This window comes from Cryptotermes secundus, unplaced genomic scaffold, assembly GCF_002891405.2.
Source record: "Cryptotermes secundus unplaced genomic scaffold, Csec_1.0 scaffold247, whole genome shotgun sequence".
NCBI lineage: Eukaryota > Metazoa > Arthropoda > Insecta > Blattodea > Kalotermitidae > Cryptotermes > Cryptotermes secundus.
In genome coordinates, this window is record NW_019740656.1 from 3,329,678 (window position 1) to 3,350,396 (window position 20,719).

General features: G+C 37.7%; 2 protein-coding genes across 4 annotated transcripts in view; one reads left to right on the forward strand and one right to left on the reverse strand.

Moving 5' to 3' along the window:
* The window catches only part of LOC111872400, a 26,862-nt gene extending 11,034 nt beyond the window's left edge, over positions 1-15,828 (forward strand). Inside the window, exons 5-14 of the mRNA XM_023866252.2 lie at positions 1,799-1,855; positions 2,000-2,137; positions 2,719-2,794; positions 5,828-6,015; positions 7,127-7,271; positions 7,891-8,109; positions 8,692-8,828; positions 10,858-10,993; positions 12,112-12,391; positions 12,750-15,828. Of these exons, the coding sequence (XP_023722020.1) occupies positions 1,799-1,855; positions 2,000-2,137; positions 2,719-2,794; positions 5,828-6,015; positions 7,127-7,271; positions 7,891-8,109; positions 8,692-8,828; positions 10,858-10,993; positions 12,112-12,391; positions 12,750-12,994 (1,621 nt within the window). The 3' untranslated portion in view covers positions 12,995-15,828. The remainder of the gene's footprint in view (positions 1-1,798; positions 1,856-1,999; positions 2,138-2,718; positions 2,795-5,827; positions 6,016-7,126; positions 7,272-7,890; positions 8,110-8,691; positions 8,829-10,857; positions 10,994-12,111; positions 12,392-12,749) is intronic.
* A 2,750-nt stretch (positions 15,829-18,578) lies between these two features.
* The window catches only part of LOC111872437 (ATP-binding cassette sub-family G member 1), a 28,399-nt gene continuing 26,258 nt past the window's right edge, over positions 18,579-20,719 (reverse strand). For all 3 annotated transcript variants that reach the window (XM_023866362.2, XM_023866361.2, XM_023866360.2), the window contains exons 11-12: positions 19,922-20,077; positions 18,579-19,018 (exon numbers count right to left, since the gene is read on the reverse strand). In XM_023866362.2, coding sequence (XP_023722130.1) covers positions 18,674-19,018; positions 19,922-20,077 — 501 coding nt within the window. In that variant the 3' untranslated portion in view covers positions 18,579-18,673. The remainder of the gene's footprint in view (positions 19,019-19,921; positions 20,078-20,719) is intronic.

The following is a 20,719-nucleotide window of genomic DNA, read 5'->3' on the forward strand; positions in this document are numbered from 1 at the left end:
TGAACTATGCAGTACATTTAGGATGGTTTCTAATCTATTTATAAAGTGATTGAAGTTTCCAGATGGGGCTCTATATAAAGTCAGTATACAAATATTAGAAAAAGGAGAGTCTAACTTTAGAGCACATGCTTCCAGATCCTGGTCTTTGCAATAATCTTCTAAATTTATTTTAGTAAATTTTAGGTTTTCATGTACAAAAATACTCACTCCTCCTTTCTCCAGTGTTTTCCTACAGTATCTAGCACCTAAATTATAATTTTCTAAGTGAAGATGTTCTAATTCCAGCTGTTTCATGTGATGTTCAGTAAGGCACAGTATGTGTGGAAGATTTGAATTCATGGAGCTTATTAGTTCATTTGTTTTGTTTCTCAATCCTCTTATATTCTGATGGAATATTCTTAGTACTTTATTATTCATTGAATTTAGTACACTGCAATTACCTTTTCCGATTTCTATTGGTTCGCTTACATTATTGTGTGAAAGATTAGTTTCTTTTGCAATTTCTTTTACATAATTCCCTTTGCCAGAACAGAGTTCAAGTTAGGCATGAATATCATTTGTTTTGGTGCTGAATGCATGCCTGGCTCCAAATTTATTTGAATCAGTTGAGTGCGTGCACTTATGAGACACATGGATCCAAGAGACACAGCAGAGACATCTGTGTACATACATGTCCCAAGAGATATAACAGAGTTAAGACCTGCCTGCAGACTCTCCAGTGAAACACAGTGTGCCCTTAATAAGAGTTCCATTGTAAATGAAGTACTAGATAGACAGTATTAGGAAATAAATTCTTAAGGGTTCTGACTGTGATGTGTTACATTCAGAATTGATGAATTTCTGGACTCTTTTCATTGTCTAATATTGCAAACAGTCACAACTGGATTCGTATATGTTTTTTATTTTATTCTTTTTTTATTTTGGTGTGATGGTTTTATAATCGATTTCATTCTCTGTCTTAGTTTTAGGTCTTCATATACATTTCCACATTTTATATTGTGAATTTTCTTATTGTCTCCTATTGGAATAACCTGATACCACTTGCATGTATAGATGTAGTTATATTGACACAGGGTGTCCAGCTACTGAAATTAACTGCATTGTTCTATTAGAAAATTAGATGATGGAAAAGGCTGAGACAGTAAACATGTTAAAAAAATGTGGGGGGGGCAAAGCTATCCCTGTAACAGGCCATGAAAACCTGTAGGATTGTGAGATGTTGAGGATCCCACATTTTCTAGACAGTCGGCTCATAAATGGCGGTAAGGTTGTCAGCCCTACGTGCCTGCCGCCCTTTACCCCCAAGAATATTCCTGGTACTCATTTCTGTTGGGGGCACACAGTAGCATAGTGGGTTGAGGGGCTATGCTTCAAGCCGGAAGGTCCGGGTTCAAGTCCCAATGAGGTCATTGGATTTTTTTCAGTTGCCCTAATCCTTCCAGCTGCACTAGGCCCTGGGGTTTACTCAGCCTCTAACAGAAATGAGTACCAGGAATTAATTAAATAATTTTCCTGGGGGTAAAGCGCGGCCGGCGCGTAAGGCTGACAACCTTACCGCCATCTGTGAGCCGATTTTCTAGTTAGTGTGGGACTCTCAACGTCCCACAACCCTATGGGCCTTCACGGCCTGGTACAGGGATAGCTTTACTTCTTTTACCCTTTTGTTACTCATTTCTATTAGAGGCCAAGTCAACCCCAGAGCTTTATTGCTGCTGGAAGGATAACATGAGTATCAGAAAATACTGGTAACTTCCACGAAGAAGCATTTCTCATATTTAATGTATTCTCTGATTTTCAGTGTTGTACCCTGCTCTGTGTTTTATGAGGGCGTTGAAGACGGTGAGGAAATAGAAGAGTAAGTACGCATATCGCATGATGACTCTTAAGATAAACAATTAATTACTCTTCATCAGTTGGCATAGAGCACCAATGAGAAAACAGTATATAGAGTCACATAGATGACTATGTCTGTAGTACTTATTTTGTAACATGTTTACAGGGACTCTCCAGATAAGAAAAATTGGAATAATTTCGTGCAGTCAGTCCGGTCAAAACTGACCGTGAAGTCTGTAGTTGACGGCGTCAGGAGTGGAGCAGAGTGTTCATTTGACTACCTGTTGCTTGTTCTAACAGCTGAGTATGTGAAAATAGGATTTACTTTATAAGATGGATGTAACTAATATAATGTTCAGTTCATTTTACATTTAAACAAATGCAGTGGACATTGCTGATTTTAGGAAATACTTTCCTTAAGATTTGAGTGAATAACAAATCTTTCATTAAAAATCTTAAATACTCAAGCCAAAAAAAGGGCTTAAATTCATGATATGTGAGTTAACATCATTGCATGGGGATCTACATATGATAGCTCATTTGGTATAGTAACTAGGCTACAGACTGGATAACTAAGGAAATTTGGTTTGATTTCTGGCAGGGAAAAGAGATTTTTGTCTTCTCCGCAGTGTTCAGACCTGGTCTGGAGCTAACTTAACTTCTTATCCAATGAATAATAGAGGTTCTTTCCTCAAGGACAGAGTGATCAGGGCGTAAAGCTGACCACTGTCTTCCATGTAGTGCTAACGTGAATAGTGTGCAGGGTTCACCTCTGTTCAGCCAGATGGCTTCATGGTGTAGTGCTTAATTAAGCAGAGGGATAAGTTTACTTTTGCCATTATCAGAATACTATGAAAGTGACTATATTGTTATACTCTGTTGCAGCATGATTGCAGCTGTGGGATTGGTGGAAAGTAGTGCAGTGAATATAGTTGCTGCTATGTTGGTTTCACCTCTCATGGTATGAGTTCCTGTAATACCCATATCATTTCTCACAATCTAGTCTCTCTGAACTATCTGTGAGGGTACATAACACCTTCAGTAGGCAGTCTCATGGATGATGAATTCTTTGTGTTCAATGAGACTTCCAGCATGGTGACTTTTCTTCCCTTTTTATGTTGAAAACAAAAATATAGCAATTTTGTAAGGATAATGTAACAGTCTGTATCACTGTTGAGTGAGGGTATACCCTCAAAGATTCTTTACATACAGTTAGACACAGCTTTTTATGTAATTAAATGTGTTTGTAGAATTTAGATTAGGCTATCAAAAATGTTTGTGAATGATTTGTGTGGTGATTTTGGGTCTAGCTCAAGAGACAAGGTTGTGTTCATTCTGATCAACATTGAAATAGACTTGACCACTTTTCAGATAACCGAACATTCATATATCTAGCCATGCTATGTGGGTCCCTTGTCACCACGACATGGCGCGTCCTCGGGTTGCGGATGGAGGAGATGACCTCCAAATATGGAGGGTAGCTGCGAATATACTGAATAAGCAGTCGCGGACAGCCGACAAGGGGTGGGCCTCCAACTTGGGGGTTGGGTGTGGGGCTAAGAATTCCACACCGTAAAAAATAAGCTTGTTACTAAATGTCACAAAGGGTCTTGGGTCTGGACGGATTCTTTGGATAAACGACCTGAGCAAAAGAAAATGGACAAATGGATCTTAGAGAGATAAGATGTAGTGGAATGGACTGGATCGATCTGGCTCAGGATAGGGACCAGTGGAGGGCTCTTGTGAACACGGTAATGAACCTTCGGATTCCATAAAATACTGGGAAGTTCTTGAGTATCTGCACAGTTAGAGGCTTTTCAAAAAGGGCTCAGCTCCATGAAGTTAGTTTAGTTTAGTCCATATATCAAGGTGTCACTGAGCTCTGATATTAATACTTGTATCATGGTTCTATAAACATTCTAACTACTGCTTCAAGCTCTGCACTTAGCATTTCTGAAATTAGTGATGAACTTTAAGATCCTGCAAAAGCCACTGAATAACTCTCAGTTGCTTGCAGAAGATTTTGTACTCTGTGGTTAGTTCTGTCACGTTCATCCAGACACTGCTTTGTTGCTGCAAAACGCCATATGTCAGATGTTGGTTAATATGGAACATGAGCTGACTGATTTTATACGGTAAGAAATAATTATATGTAAGATATGAAGGTTACACAGTAGCTTAAGTTAATGAAATCTCTAGCTATCAGCTGTTTCAGTTGGTAAAAATGACTTCACATTTCAACTATCATATTTTTCTTTGTCATCACAACTGGAACGATGGTAATTTTTAATCGACCGACATGGCTGTATGCCCAAGAAAATCTAATTAAATTCTGCTTCATTAGATTATTTGTGGGTCATCAAAATTATGAGTGATAATATATGAATATTATGTTACACATGTCCTTTGTTTGGGGCTATATTTGATTTACACAAAGATACGGAAACTGGATCTCTTTCCATCATCATATGTAATGATCCTATCAGACTGGTCCTATTATAAAAAGCTAGTTTCAATCTCTGGATTATACTTCATGTATGTCACATGTACCTGAGATTCTGGACAATATTCATTTTTATGGGAAAGCAGAATTTCTCGAAATTACTTTTGCAATTTTCGTGATAACTTAGAAGGGAAAAGTTAACCAGCTGACATACTGAAGTGGCTTTATTGGAAGTCATTTCAAACCTAACCTATATGACTTCATTATTGCTTCCAAATGTTAGAACATGTAATTCATTTGACTGCATGATCTTGTAGTCTAACTGCAAGGCTAGGATTTCAAATGATACTTCATATTAATATGTAAACATAGTATATATCAGTGAAAAATATATGGTCAAAAGTGTATTACTTGACATTGAGGAAAATATATTGTTGTGAACTAAAGGTAAATATACATGGTTCTCAAATGATATTTGACAGCTGTTGTTATACATACATACATACATCTGCGTTTGCAGGATATTCATAAGTGCAATCTGCACTGAATATGAAACATGTCACAAGCTTTACAAACAACAATACATCTTTACAATTCCAACATGCCATATCACAATAACAAACAGACATAAATGCAAACAACGTGCATCTAAATAAATACATGAAATACAGATTATATTTACACTTAATGTCTATATTGATGCCTACTGTGGGACATCCATCAGTCTACATGCACTCCCTTTCTATTCCTTAGCTGTTGATCCCGACAGAAGAGCAAAAATTCATCAACAGTATATGACGGATTATGTATTGTTCATTATGCATATATTATATTTGGCACTTCTCATTGTCTTGGGTGTTTTTGCTACACATAGCGTCTTGAATTGTGTCTTCTGGTATTTAATGCTGTATTGCCAGTGATTTTCACCATACTATATGGTGTTATATCTCACGAATTCTTCATAACATTGAGAGGCCCTCAGATTCTGCACATAACACATACTGAGACTAGCTCTACAGATGTATCTCCATAGAATCTCTTCTGTCCTCATGCCTGTGATAGAAAATAATCCAGTTTCTGAAATGTTATGTATATAAAGAGGGAGCTAGGATAGCTGAGTTGATATTGCAATGGGCTATGATCTGGACAGCCAATGTTTGATTCCCAGCAGAGGCAAGAGATTTTTCTTTAGTCTACAAGGTCGAGACCATCTCTTGGGCCCACCCGGCCTCCTTTCCAATGGGAATTGGGTGCTCTTTCCCTGGGGGTAAAGTGGCCATGGTGTGAAGCTGGCCACTCACCTCCATCTAGTGCCAAAGTCAAGAATGGTGGAGCTATACCTCCACTCCCTGACAAATCTTTGTGATGTGATGCTTAATTAATTGATTGCATGGACAACTTTACCTTCTTTTACCTTTTTACCTTGATGTATATCAAATATGACCTAGACAGTGGGCTCTGTTCAGCACAGAATTAATATAATAAATCAGCCATTATCACAAACCTTTTGGAGAATCAAGTAGTGATATATTTTTATTTGATGTGTTTCAGAGTCCAATTATGGCTGCTACATTTGGAACTGCAATTGCAGATAGGAAATTAATAAAAATTGGTTTCCGAAGTGAAATTATAGGCCTCACGATGTCACTTATATTTGGATTTATATTTGGCCTGTTAGTTGGAACAACAGATGATCCTTGGGGTACAGGAGATTGGCCTACTGAAGAAATGAGGGGCAGGTGAGCTCTGGTGTCATAATTTTATACGTGCAATTCTTGGATTTCTTTTTTTTAGATTGAATCAAGAAAATATCTAAGATTTATCAGTCTGTGACATAGAGAATTTTCTGATAACTGCTTCTGCTTTGTGCAGTAACATGTGAACTACCCATTCGTAATGGCTGACAGCACACACACAACTGAACTTGTCAATAAAATTTGTCTGTCTTCTTCTGTCTGACCATGGTGCAAATGAAAGTGGTAATACAATGATTTATTAAACTTTCCTGTTAAAAGGTATATGATATGAGAAAGTACAAGTAATATAATTTAGTGTATTGATAAACAGTGGCTAGTGTTATAAATTATGATTACAGTGAAAGAACTGGTTTGGTAGAGAAATTGTCTTTCTTATCACACTTCTCAAAATTTTCAAAATTGTTGTCTTTGAACTGAAAAATAATTCTCACACATGCCTTGTCACATACAAACATCTAATCCAGTCATTTATTTGACTACTTACACATACTACTTACTTCTTTCTTAATGATTTATTTATTTATTTATGGTCCATGTATCAACACTGTCAGTGCCTTAGACCATGTATTGTCACACGCTGAATGATTAGAAAATAATGAATTGAAAGGAATGTGGAAGGAAGTGGTTATGGCCTAATTTGTTGTACTATTCTAGCTGAGATTTGAACTGATAACATCAAAAATGTAAGTCTTGAACTGTTTTGTCTGATGAAACAGTACTTTTTTTTATGGGTTGTTTAATAATGCTGTCAGTATCAAGCCTGTAAATTGTTGGGTGGTGGGATGTTGGGTGAATGATGAATTTCAAAGGATCTGGAAGGAATCAATCATAGCTTAGTCAAGGTACTATCCCTGCATTTGCCCGAGAGAAACTGAGATAAAACCATGAAAAACCTCAGTCAGGATAGGAAGTGTCCTGGCTGGAATACAGGGCTAGAGCACTGCAACTAGATCAACCTGTTTGGTTCAAACTGTATCATTGAGCCCACTGATAAAACTTTNAGTATGATTAAAGGACTTAACCTTGAAAGAATACCACAGCCCACTAAATAATTTTTTTTTAACTCCCAAACCACATAATATGATATTTTCAGAGGTATGGCACGATCGCTTTGGATTGGTGTTTTGTGGGCTCTTCCATCTGGAACTGGAGTTGCGTTAGCCTTGCTGCAAGGAAGTGCAGGACCTCTGATTGGTGTTGCCATATCTGCTTCTCTGTTGCCACCTGTTGTCAATTGTGTGAGTATTTGCTTCTCATATATTTCTGTGATAATAGTTGAAATTTCTCTCAGCCAAGAGTGAGATTTGAGGTTCTCATAGCGGTGCTTATGTACGTGGTAGAGTCATTAAGTCGTGGAATGTGGTTTTATCGCATCATATTACAAGGTATTCATATACACTTACACAGATCCACATCGGCCCTCAAAATAGTTACCTTTGTCCCTATGCAAGTCTGCCAATGTTGATATAGCTGCCAAAAACATTGCTGAAACATATTGGCAGGAAATTCACATACGGCGTCTCTTGTGGCAATGACCACCTCCTCGGACGACTGAAATCTATGACCACAGGTTTTATTTTACACTTCTTTCATTAGTTTTCTCTTAAGCTTTGCTCCTTTCGCTCCATTCCCTCCACCACTGACTGTTCTTTCCATGATGCATGTTTGCCTACCACAAAGATTGAGTCAGCAGTTTCCTTTGCATCATTTATAAATGTCTATCAGACAACACAGAATCATGGCCCAAAAGACTATAATCTTCATAGTCAGTGATATGAGAACCACAGATATCATATCAGTTCAAATGTTTTTTCAGGAACTCCTATGTTTTTAGTGATATATATGTTTTATTTTCAGGGTATGATGTGGGGTTTAGCGTGCATAGTGAAAATCTATGATGATTACAAAATCCCTTATATGAAAGGAGAAAATTATACTGGTCCAACTTCAGCAAAGCTTACTTATACAACAATGGACAGATATCCTTCAGAGTTGGCGATTATGGGCAGCATCAGCTTCTGTCTCACATTAGTCAATATCGGCTGCATTTTTTCGACAGCCATAGTTGTACTGAAGGCAAGTTATAGCATACCCACGCAGTAATAGCAATACAATTGTGCTTTCATTCGTTGTTTAGGGGATGAATGCAGGGATTGGTTCATAGAGATGGTGGAGCATGACTAAAATTTTGTTATGATATACAGCACAGAACTATTGAAACGAATCTTAGAGAAATATTGGATTCATCTGGCTCAGGATAGGGACCAGTGTATCATGTTTGTGTCTGTAACTGTTTCAGAAATACACAAATTTCTTATCACCTAAATCGTTCATAGTACCCATGTTTTTAATGAGTTACCCTTAATATGTGCACTGAAATGTATATAAATCTTTGTGTAAAGCAGTGGTTGAAATGTTCAAACCAACTGACAATTAAAGCTCAGAAATTTTTTGTAAAATTCTCCAGTGTAAAGTGCTTCTCGTATTTCATACGAGCAGATAGACTGACACATGCACTGAGCATGTTTGAGAGTCATTAAGCAGAGTTGCGCTTAAAAGACACAGAGATAAGCCACAAATCAGATGATCTCTGCACTGAAGTGTACTCTATTTCATATGAATCACATCACAAGGATAATTTCACTTCTGCCTGTGCAGATCAAGGAAGTGGCGGCGCCATACACTTCAAGTCCTGACCTGAGGCGTTTCTGGGAACATGACATCCGTGTCGCTCGAGATGCCAACAGAGCTACCTTGAGACATTCCCATGACAAAGGCAGCACCAATGACATGAAGTATGTGCTTTATTTTATGCAGTTGGTGAAAATATACAAAACTATGGTTTTGTGGTTTAATTCACTTTTAAAGAAAGTTTCTGAATATGCACTTACAGACCATATATGCTATACTTCAATATGCAACGCACTGCAAATATATGCTTCAGAAGAAAGAATCCGAGACTGCAAAAACAAGTGGCATAATCACATCTTAAGAATAGTCTCTTCATGAGTGGCCCCAAAATTGTAAGAATTGCATCCAGATGGATGAAGAAATGTTCGCTGTACAATAAGACAATGGTAGCATGGTATTTGACTCGAAACAGGCTAATATTGAAAGCCTACCTAGAAGTAGATGACAATGCTGCTGCTGCTGCTGCTGCTGCTGATGATGATGATAATTTTGCCTTTAGTTCCGCATGGGTATGAAAATTTGTTTCACACTTTAAAGGGGGGAGCACAGGCAAATATTTCTGAGCAGAGGACACATCATATTTGAACCTAAGAGAGAGGGAGTAACGGGAGGATAGAAAAAATTGCAGAATGGGGAGTTCTATAACTTATGCTCCTTGTGAAAGATTATTAGGGTCATCGAATCAAGCAAAATGAGGGGGGCATGACATGTAGCTAATGTAGAAAGAAAGAGAAATTCATACAAAAATTTTGTAGGAAAACCCGAAGGAAATAAATAAATAAATAGTATAAAATGACTTGTAGCATCGTCCAGTGTGATTAATTTATAAAAGTTATATTTCCATATTTCATTTTCCTTAACATGTTTCGGCCGGGTTGACCATCTTCAGAAGGACACGATCAGCATTTAGGAAACCACTATTACAATTTCATTAATATATAAAAGTTGTGCCTTGTAACTACATTAAGTATATGAATTGGTTGGAACATTTATAAGTTATTATAAATAATTATTTACACAGTCAAGTATTTAAATTTAAAGCTATAAAAACTTTTTGTTAAAATTAGAACCAGTGGTTCGTGTCTTGAAATATATTCTCATTAAAGGAAGAAGATTGTCTATCATGATGTAGTTTCAATGTCGTTAGTGTCGTGGTCCTGTTGTGCAGAGCACTTTGTGTTGTTGTACTTTTAGTGTTGTGGTCCCGTTATGCAGAGCACTTTGTGTTGTTGTACTTTTAGTGTTGTGGTCCCGTTATGCAGAGCACTTTGTGTTGTTGTACTGTTGATCATGTCCTTCTGAAGATGGTCAAATGATATATTGAAACACAAGTTTTATAAATCAATCACACTGGACAGTGCTAAAAGTCACTTTATACTATTGCTAGTGTGATGGATCAACATGAACCAAGTCAAACATAAATAAATCTTTGGAAGAACACGACAGAGTACATGAAAACTGATGGTGGCTGAAAATGGAAAAGTTTCAGATCCTGGGTGTAAGAACAGAGAAAGTATATCCTGAATCACATCATCCCAGATGTAGAGGATAAATGGTTAAGTAACAGTGTGATAATATGTGATATTTATTATGCTTATAGTTTGTAATTCTTTGTTTTCATATCTTGACCCTTAAGAGCACAGCGGTTAATATATGCACTACTTGCTTGTAACATTCATAGCCCCAGTATTTCGTCCACAAAATATATTTACATGTTTAATATGATCTTCAGAATTAACCAGTTAGTCTCTGTAGTGGAGATGCGGCATGTTTCATTTGAGGTGGGAACTAAGTTGTTAAATATTATTAGAAGAAATTTGTGATTTAGAGGGTTAAAATATGAAGGCATGCATACAATATTTTGGTCTCCCCATGTTGTAATTCATGACTTCATTAAAGTTATACCTCCTCTTCCGCCTCCTCCATCATTGTAGCCTGTTCCATACTCATACCATTTTTTCAAGATTTTTCTCAGCCTTGAAATCCTTCTGGCTGATGCTGTAGAATGTATATTTATAGTCTTTATTATGTCAGTCACTTCTTTCAAATGGTTTGTCTGCTTTTCTCTATATTCATCTATTTTATTTTATTCTTTCTGATCATGTAAAGTTCCCCACTTCACTTGTTTTTCAGACAAGCTATTAATGATCTAAGCTCGGTCCCACCAGATGAGCTGGAATACACTCTGGAAGCTGCCGTGAGGGAAGCTATTGATGACGACACGTTTCGCAAGGTGAACCGATGCAGTTATTCTGCGAATACAGCAGATGTAAGTAAACACTTGCTTCACTTGCCCAGGATATTCCCTGGGATAGGGGACAGCTTCCAAGTTCTTCACTAATAATCTCATTTCTTATGGGAGCCAGACATTATCTCCACTACTCAGTCTTGCCATCAGGCTGCGCCATAGCTCAAGCTGTTAGTCGCTGTCTTCCCACCGCAGCGGCCTGTGTTCGATCCCGGGTTTGGTCAAGTGGGATTTGTGGTGGACAAAGTGGGGCTGGGACAGGTTTTCTCCGAGTACTTTTATTTCCCCTGCCAATCTTCATTCCACCAATTGCTCCACAGTCACCCTCACCTATCATCTGGGGCTGGTACAATAGGCCAGAAGTGGCCGCAGTACAAGGGACTTAGTCGCACCCCACTAGCAATAAAAAAAATAAAGTCTTGCCATTTGACTGTATGAGGAGATGGGAAACAACAAATATTGGGAGGAATTTCCAGGTGGCACAGAGAGATTTTCGGAAAAGTAGTACCGTTGAATGGATCTACGAATTTGAATTAGAGTTATATACAATTTGTGTAGAGTTATATACAATTTATATACAATTTATGGCATATATAGTTGTCACTAAGCAGTAACTCTATAAACAGAGGCCGTTGCTAGGTAATGCCTGCAACATACACACATGCAACAAGAGAAGAACTGTGTTTCTATGTGGTCTATGCCAATATGTTATAACTGGGAGGTTTGGAGCTTAGAGAGGATAGCCATTTCTGCATATGGGGTTATGAAGAGAGGACCTGAGCGCATGAAGATGAAGAACTACCACTGTTAGAAGCCATTACCAGCGAATGGCTGTTAAAGAAGAAACGAGCTAGAAAAAGGCTTAGTGAGTGCTGCGGTGATTTGTGAATTGTGGAAATTAGTTGTGGTGCTATAATTGCTTGTACTTCCAAGTCGCATGTATAAGTGGTCAATAAATCCATTCACCAATTCAGATCTGTAGTCACACATACAAGTAACTGTCAGAAGTAACTGTTGAATTTCAACATGCGAAACATGAACTAATTTACATTTCATTGTCTTATATGTTATGTTATGGGGTAAACTTTTTCTAATCCTATTTCTGACAGTGAATATTTTAATTCTATATACTCTTTCAGATGAGGAGTGTATTAGGACTTGGAAGTAATCACAGTAACAGAGAGAGCAGTGTCAATACTGGCGCATCACCTCTACGTGACCGTGACACACTGGATCAGGTTATCCGCTCACTTTTGGATTATCAACCTCAGCAAACCACACAGCCACAACAATCAACCCTAAACCGATTCCATCAGCTGTCTCGATCTCTGCGTCAAAGTTCAAGACGTTCCAGTGGGCGGCGACGTAGCAGCCGCAATTCCTTCCGACAGACACTGCACAGTCTTCATGAAAGCCAAGGTGAATAAGTACTTCAGAATGAGTACTTTCAAAATACTATCTTTCAGCTCCATACTGAATTCATTAATTGAGCTGTAACGATTCTTGTTTTGTGTAGCTGAAGTATTAAGGAACTAACTGAAGTTAGTCGTGGTTCCTTCACTCTTTCTGAGGCCTTTAGTTAGGCCACAGCTACTTCAAAATCTCTCACTATTCATTGGTGGTGTTATATAACCCCCTCAGGTGAAACGGCATTGTTAAGTAACCTAAAATTCGACCATATTTACGAAGAAAGTTCTTCAGTCTGATTCATCATACACAGGTTTGTCATTTATTTGGGTTAAAATTTAAGATAATAATAGACTTTTAATTCTTTCAGGAGAATCAATGTCAGACAGCACTGGCCTGCCTACAATCATGGAAAGCAACAATACTTTGCAGAAGAACTCAGCTAGCAAAAGACCTCAGTCTCTCTCAGAGAGGGCGCTTAATGTGCCTGTTGTACGGAACATTATGCAGACCTTTTCCCATCCACAGAATAGGTTCATGTCTCCTGGGCCAACTTCAGACCGCCGAAGTGAAGATAAATTTGAGAGAATTAGTCTAACAATGAACCCTGAATAATATGCACATGGAGAACCTGAATTTTATCTTAAAATTTGGACACGTCTGAATACCATACATGTTAAATGAGATTCTCCTGAATAGATTAATATGATTAAGAAACAAATTATGAATTAAATATAAGTAAACTTCAAGACAGGGTAGTTAATCTTCTGATTCCTCTTCTACTTTTCCATGTTTATGTGCGTCATATGAGAACTAAGCCTCTGCACCAATCTCTGTTGTCCCAGAGCTGCGACTCAGTTTCTCATCGTGTTCTTTCTTAATCCTTAACCTGTTCTTGTCTTGATTTTGGCCTTCCTTTTGGGTATTTTAAAATTATTTTTGTTTTTAAAATCCTCTTTCGGGTTCTTTCTTCATTTGTTCTTAAAATGTGCCCATACCATCTTATTAAAATATCTTTCAATGTGTATCCTTAAACTGTCTACAATTCTTTTTCTTTATCCTTTCTCATCTAGTTTTTCCTTCTGTTCTTCTCAGAAATCCCACATCAACTGCTCCTACTCTGCTGATACCTGTCTTTGTCCTTTCTTAGTCTGTCAGTTGTCAGTCTATATCAGATTTAAAAGAGATAAAAGAAATATAAAGTACCGAAGGGGTGAGCAAATTATGGCTTGCTTACCAGATTTAACCCCTGAGAGTTTTCTGTCCCTCATGCAAACCTACTGTGAAAATTTGCCTTAAATATTATTTTTGATTTATATCAACATTGTTTAATATTGAAATTAAGAAGCTTCTCAGCAGCTACAAGCAGTATCATTTGTCTGATAAATATGACGAGTAATGACATTCGTTATGCATATCTTATATTTCCGCAAATTAAAAGGTACATAAAAATATTGTTCTGAATTCTTTCTGGCTGGCAAAACACTTGAAATCTTTAATCTGGCACTTCAACAATATAGTTTGCTCACTTCTAGTGTAGATACTGAAAGAGTCATAAGAAGAAAAGATCACTGGGGTCCACCAATTAGAGAGCGTTGAGTTGCTTACCCTGGCTTGATAGGCAACATTGTTGAAACCTGAATACTTTACTGAATCTAATGCTGAGGTGTGAGAAGTTACTTTCACAGTCTTTGATTGTGTGGTTCTTAGATATCTGGATGGCACTGGATAAACTCACCCTTCTCCATATCTATTCTAATGGGCAGGAAAGAAGAGAAAACTAGGCGATCATGTTGATCGCTGCCTCTAGAAAACTGCAGAAGTCTGTAAAGTGAAATGTGCAGTTTACTTCAGGAATTGAAAAACTGAAAAATATTAGAAGCAAGTGAATTTTAAGGGCACAATCTTATTTTTTTTATAGATTTTAGCACTTCTTAGAGTGTTTTCATTTTTTATTTAATTGTTTGTGTGGGGGTGAGACCAAGTTCACTTGGTATGCCAGTCCCTAGTGGCCTTATTGTGACATCCTTGGATGATAGAAGAGTGTGGAGCAGTCAGTGGAATGAGAATTGGCAGGGAAACTGAAGCACTTGGAGAGAACCTGCACCAGTGCATTATCTGCCACAAAATCCATGTGACCTGACCTGGCATCAAACCTTGGCTGCTGCTGTGGGAAGGCGGCAACTAACTGCTTGAGCTATGATAATAAGAGTACAATACTTTTGTTAATCTATATAGAGAATGTTCAGTTTTATATTTAATCTACTGATGTATCGTATTTAATGGGATTTATGAACTCCTGTGAGAAAGGCAAGTATTTATGTGAGATTTGAGGTTTTCATAATGGTGATTACAAAGTGACTGTAATCTGAAACATGACACTGTGTAGTCTCATAAAAGTTTACCTGTGTTTTGGAGGAACGCCTCTTTGATCTTTAACACTGAGGCAAAATTTTTCTCTGAAACACAGGTAAACTTTTATCATATCACACAATGTCATATTGCAGCAGATCGTGTCGGGTGGGGGGCTATCGAACGAGCATTGACCCAGTAGTGTTGGGGCTAAGCTACCGACCGTTATTATATATTATTATATTATATAATTATTTCAGGTATCAGTAATGTTAGGGATTAAGCACTTTCTTTTGTAGGAAATGCTGTTTTCAAATTTGGGAGGATAAATTAATGCGACTTTGTTATGGATACCACAAAAATTTTTCCTGGAGGGGGGAAGTCAAATAATTTGCTTGCAGGGTTACATTTAAGAATTGTTTTTACTGATTGCCCTAGGGTATTTTTGATAGAAGAATATTTGTTTAAATAATTCTAATTTAACATATTAATATTTGCTTTATTTCCTTCTTGTTTCAGTTTTAAGTTTCTCAAAATTCGAGAGTGGGAGGGGGAAGCTTTCTGGCTTGCCCCCTCCCAGTGCTGGTGCCCCTTAGCTTCTTCTGTGGCTCTAGTATAGAGCTATCAAAGTTTCATCACATCTTGTGTATGAAACAATGAATGTCTTATGTTAAGATTGCGGTCTGCTCATCCATCAACATACAGATTCATGTCCAAAGTGACATAAATGCTGCATGACAGTGCTACACAATATTCTTTTTAAGGTCATACTGCTGCATTAGAATGTTTACTTTGCATAATTTAAGTTTGTCTTATGTATCATTCAGTATTCACCATTAGAAAGTTGTTTCAAGTAAAGATTATGTAGTTTAATAAGCAATGTCATGATTATGTTTTTGGACTGTAAGTCATTTTTGAGAAATCCGATAAAATTCAATTTGTGTATGTAAACACCCATGGAAGTTGTAAGAATTTTTTTATCCTGCTTCTGTTGTTCCACTTCAAGCACTGATGTTGGCTGCAGTGAATCATGTCATAGCTTTGTCAAATTACAATAAATATTATTATAGAATGAATATACGCATTCGCCAACTGAACGGTCTCAATGTTTTCTTCATCATCATCATATTCTTCACACTCCTTCCTTATCCTCAGGTACAATTTTTGTGCCACTATGGCCAAGTCTCACTGCTGATATAACCACCTTTCAGGTCTTCCAACATTCCTTCTTCCCCAAAGTCTGCACTGCATTGCTGTCCTATATAGTCTTATCCTCCATTCTTTCTACATGGTCATTTTATTGCCTTCATATCCTTCTGTACATATACCATAGCAACAAACTGTTGAGCATTTAGAACATTATATGAATGCAAGTTATGTAGTAGGTCACAAACAAGTGATCATTCTTTTGTGTCATTGTATTGTCTCTATTCTGTGAACACCGATAATATTTTGATGTTTGTATGTGGAATGCAGTATGCTACGAAAAGATGGTTTATGGTTAAGTGTTTGTGCATGTTATTTGTGGAAGATGGCGTTGAATGTCAACCTCGATGCAACATTTGATAATATGTAGGATTGTAAAGGAATACAGGAGAATGCAGGACAAGTTAATGATATGAAATTTCATGTAACAGATGATGAGACTTCCCATTTATTTCCAAATGAATATTACATTATTTCCTCAAAAATCTTTGCTATGTTTAGTTACATCAGTTTGCTCTCCAATTATTTCATTTTGCATATGGTCTCTTAATTTATAGACAGCAGTTGGCTTGGGGAATCTCGTTTGTTGTGCCTCCTATCTCTTCTTGCTCTTAAAGTTAGAATCTGCCTTTTTATCCAAACAGCAATGCAGGTTTTGCTGTTATTTCATGAAATCTCAGTTGTACCACTTTTGGTATACTTTTACATGAGTTTCTTCTAATTGATCCATTTATTTTATTTGAATTATTTACATTATTCTCCAAGCTCCTTCTTTACTTAATTAGATATTTATTTCCTAAGTACTTAAATATCTCAATTCCTTCATTTAGATTATTATTAGTTACAATTTGAGGTCCTAGCAATTTATCTCTGACCTGGCACTTGGCTGTTCACAGAGTAAGGTACCTGCATTTTAGTACAAGCTGAGGATCTCATAGGACAGATTATGAACAGTATGATCTGTATGGCCCTACAGCACATGATATTGTACCCTTTGGGTTTAAGTAGTTCATTATTTTCACACTTTAGCTTCAAAATTCCATTCTAAACACCCTAGGATAAAGTCTACTGAAAATTCAATTGGAAACTCTTGTGCTTATCAACATTACAATTCGATCTCCAGTATAAAATCTATTGAGAATTCCTGTGCATGTGCAACATCTTTCTCTTACAAAACCAAATTGCATAAAAAATATTTAACTACCTGAGAAGTTCTGGAGAAACAGCTACATTTATACAGACTTATATTCAACATCATACAGAATAACATTATATGTTAAGCAGTGCTACCATCTTGAAGAATATTATATTTCTTTTTTTAGAAAAGGTGGATGCTGCAGTATTGACACCACTTCCCTTTATTGCTGTCATATTCTGCTCTGGTTTGTAACTACTATCAGCAAGGCCGCACCATAGCTCAAGCGGTTAGTTGCTGGCTTCCCACCACGGCGGCCCAGGTTCGATCCTGGGTCTGGTCAAGTGGGATTTGTGGTGGACAAAGTGGCACTGGAGCAGGTTTTCTCCGAGTACTTTGGTTTCCCCTGCCTATCTTCATTCCACCAATTGCTCCACAATCACCCTACCTATCATCTGGGGCTGGTACAATGGGCCAGATGTGGCCACAGTACAAGGAACTTAGTCCCACCCCACTAGCAAAAAAAAAAAAAAAACTACTGTCTGCTACTACTAAATTTGACTGCTATATGTAACAACAGAGTAGCAAGCAGTCTTCATGGGTTCAAATCCCTATCAGGGCATGGATATATGTCCATGTTTTTGTGTGTTTCTGAACTAAGTAGTTGCACTAGACTGGCAGACCAGCCCAGGGAATGACCAACACAAAATAAGTGAAATTATTACCCTGGAGGCCCACAAATTTGTTCCTACGTGTATAATTGTTGGGAATTGTAGGTGTGACATTTTAAGGAAATGAAAAAGGCTTCCATAAAGTGCAACACTCTGGAAGCAAGCAGATAATGCTTAGTCACATCTTCCTTAATCTGTAGCCCTGGTTCTATGCAAGCAGAGGGAATGGCATGGGCCAAGCAGTTGAACCAAATGTCTCAAAATATCCATATACTGAAAAGTTAATTCTGGATTTTTACAAATCAGAAAATCTAATCTGCAGAATCTTGAGAACAGAAGGATTAATTTTATCCCTGGGTTGATCCCTGTTTGAATATTTTACAGCCTTTTAATCCCTGTCAACACTGAGCAACATAATCTTGTACTTCTGCTGTCACAAACATGGCAACGAAGCTGTGGGTTCCATACAAGGGAATTTCTTTACTAGTTTAATGATTATTAACTTCTCAAATAAAAAGTTTTCCCAGTTGACTTTATATATAAATATACGATATTTGTACCACTCATATAAGGAAACTGATCAACATCTTAAGTGCTGAACCTCATTTTTCTTAATGATGGTAAACAGGAAATACCACATTAAAATAAGAAGTAAAACTATGTCAGATTTTAGGTTCTGACACTGCTGACTATGAAGATATTACTGGGTGTAATGTCCTGTAGTCTGGTTACTATCCACCCATGGTTCAGAGGAGCTTGTTGCAAGCTTTGCTTGCTGTGCACTTCCTTTTGGTTTTTTACTTGACCTACATTTTGATCCTGCAGGTGGAAGTAGTATGATTCTGCAAAATGTGGGTGGAATTTGATTGGGCTACACGGCATTATATCTAAGAAAATAACATTCCTCATAGTTCTACATCTTGTTGAGGATCATCTTGAAACCCTCATTTTAAATTTAAGCATCAGGTGGAACACGATTTGAAGAGCTGCAATCCACACCAAGAGTCCAAGCATATCAGTCCAGTAGTTCGCATCCTCCATGTCAAATTCTTCCAGATACTTCCTTGGAGATTTGAAGTGACAGTATGCTTCTGAGCATTTAAGATAGGGCCTGTCATATCCATACACGCTCTGCATCAATGCTTCAAAGGCATATCTGAAGTATGCGACATATGAGAGCCACTGAAGAAAGACTTGCATGTCTTGCAGCCTCAGGTAGAAGCCAGAGAATATGAGCATCGGGAGAGCAATCGTTGATACCACAAACACTCCTAGCTGTGGAATATACGCAAGAAATTATATCGACTTCTCAAATTTTGTAGCATCAGCTGTTGAAGTTAGAATTACTACTGAGGAAGACAAAGAGACATTGCAGATTAATTTAACCAATTAGTGTGCCCCTTTCAAATTTTGAGTGGACAGTTGTGTGAGTCATGTTACTGAGGAGAGGGCGGAGAGGGGATGGAAGAAGAGGTAAGGAAGAATATGATAAGGTGAAGAAGAAACAGAGGATAAGAAAGGAAGAGAAGTAAATGATAAATGAGTAGAAGGTGGAAGATTAACAGAACTATAAGAAACAGGAGGAGAAAGGAGGGGACAAACAGAGAAGAACAGAAATCTTCTTGAAGTTCGTTAAACGTTACGAATTTTGAGCTTCATAGAGGCTCCAGTAATGCAAGGTACTTCTGCAATTCACAATTTTTAATAAAGAAGGAAACTTCTTCACTGTTATGAAATTCCTAATTCGATGGATGGTCTTGGTGAAGTGATACAAGTTTCCCAGTGACTTATCTAAAGCCACTTCAAGCTTAGATAATTGAACAAGGTGCTCAGAGGAGCCCGCCTCCAGCTCTTCCTAGGTAATCCCACCGCTCTCAGGGGAGGTACAGCCCACTGTGGGAACCACTGATTTAAACCATTTAAATAGGTGAGTTGGAAAATATTTTTGTGTTCTGAATAGAGGGATTTTTTTGGTGTTAATATTTGGTGTATTTCCTTGTTTCTTTCACTTCAAATTTTTTCGTCCCACACTCTCCCACAATTCCAGAAGAAGGGGGGGGGGCAGATTCCTGTCTCCTCACTCCTCTTGTCGGCGCTCATACCTATCGAAAAGATGTCACACCCCAGAATTTGTCATATTCCTAATGGTTACTCTGTGGCCTAAAATCTGAAGTTTACCTGAGGTTCGACGGCTGCACCAGTCGCAAGTCCAAGGCTTTGCGCAATCGCAGCAACCATGATGAACACGGCCCAGAACTGGAAGAACCTTGTGGCTTCAGTTGGCTGGCCTGTCAGGAAGTATGCGGACACCAGGAACCCAGTGGGGCACAGGATCTGCACCGAAACATGGAACATTATTTTCACTTCCTTTGCATGAAGTTCACATTGGAGAGCACGTGTCTGTCCATTTGTAAAATCATAAGAATGTAACTCCAGAGAAGACAGCACCTCTTTAGGAGTTCAGCCAATCAAGAAGTTCTCACCTTTTATGGAACTCGAGAGTTTACTACCATGAGAACAAGAGCCTGTTCCTACCAAAACTCTTCACGAATTTCTTATGTTCCATATGTGCTACACAACCCTCACATTTTGTTCTACTTGACTTTATGGTCTTGACAATACCCTAACCAACTAACTCTATGAGCTGTAGTCCTTTCGAAGTTACAATTGTTCAGGTACTCAGTACATTCCCAGCGTTTTATGGAACACGAAAGTTCATTTTAATATTATTGTCCCATCTACCCCTTAACCTTCAAAATCGTGAATTTTCTTCAGTTTTTTTAAAGTAACGGTATACATTCCTAGTTGCTCCTATTCCTGCTATGCACCCTGCACATCTTATATATGATTTGATCATCCAAATAATATGTTGCAAAGAATACAAGTCGTGAAGCTGCTAATTATGGAAATTTCTCCATCTTCTTGTGTGAAATACCTTCATTCTTTGTTCTCCATGTAATGTAAGAGAACAATTTC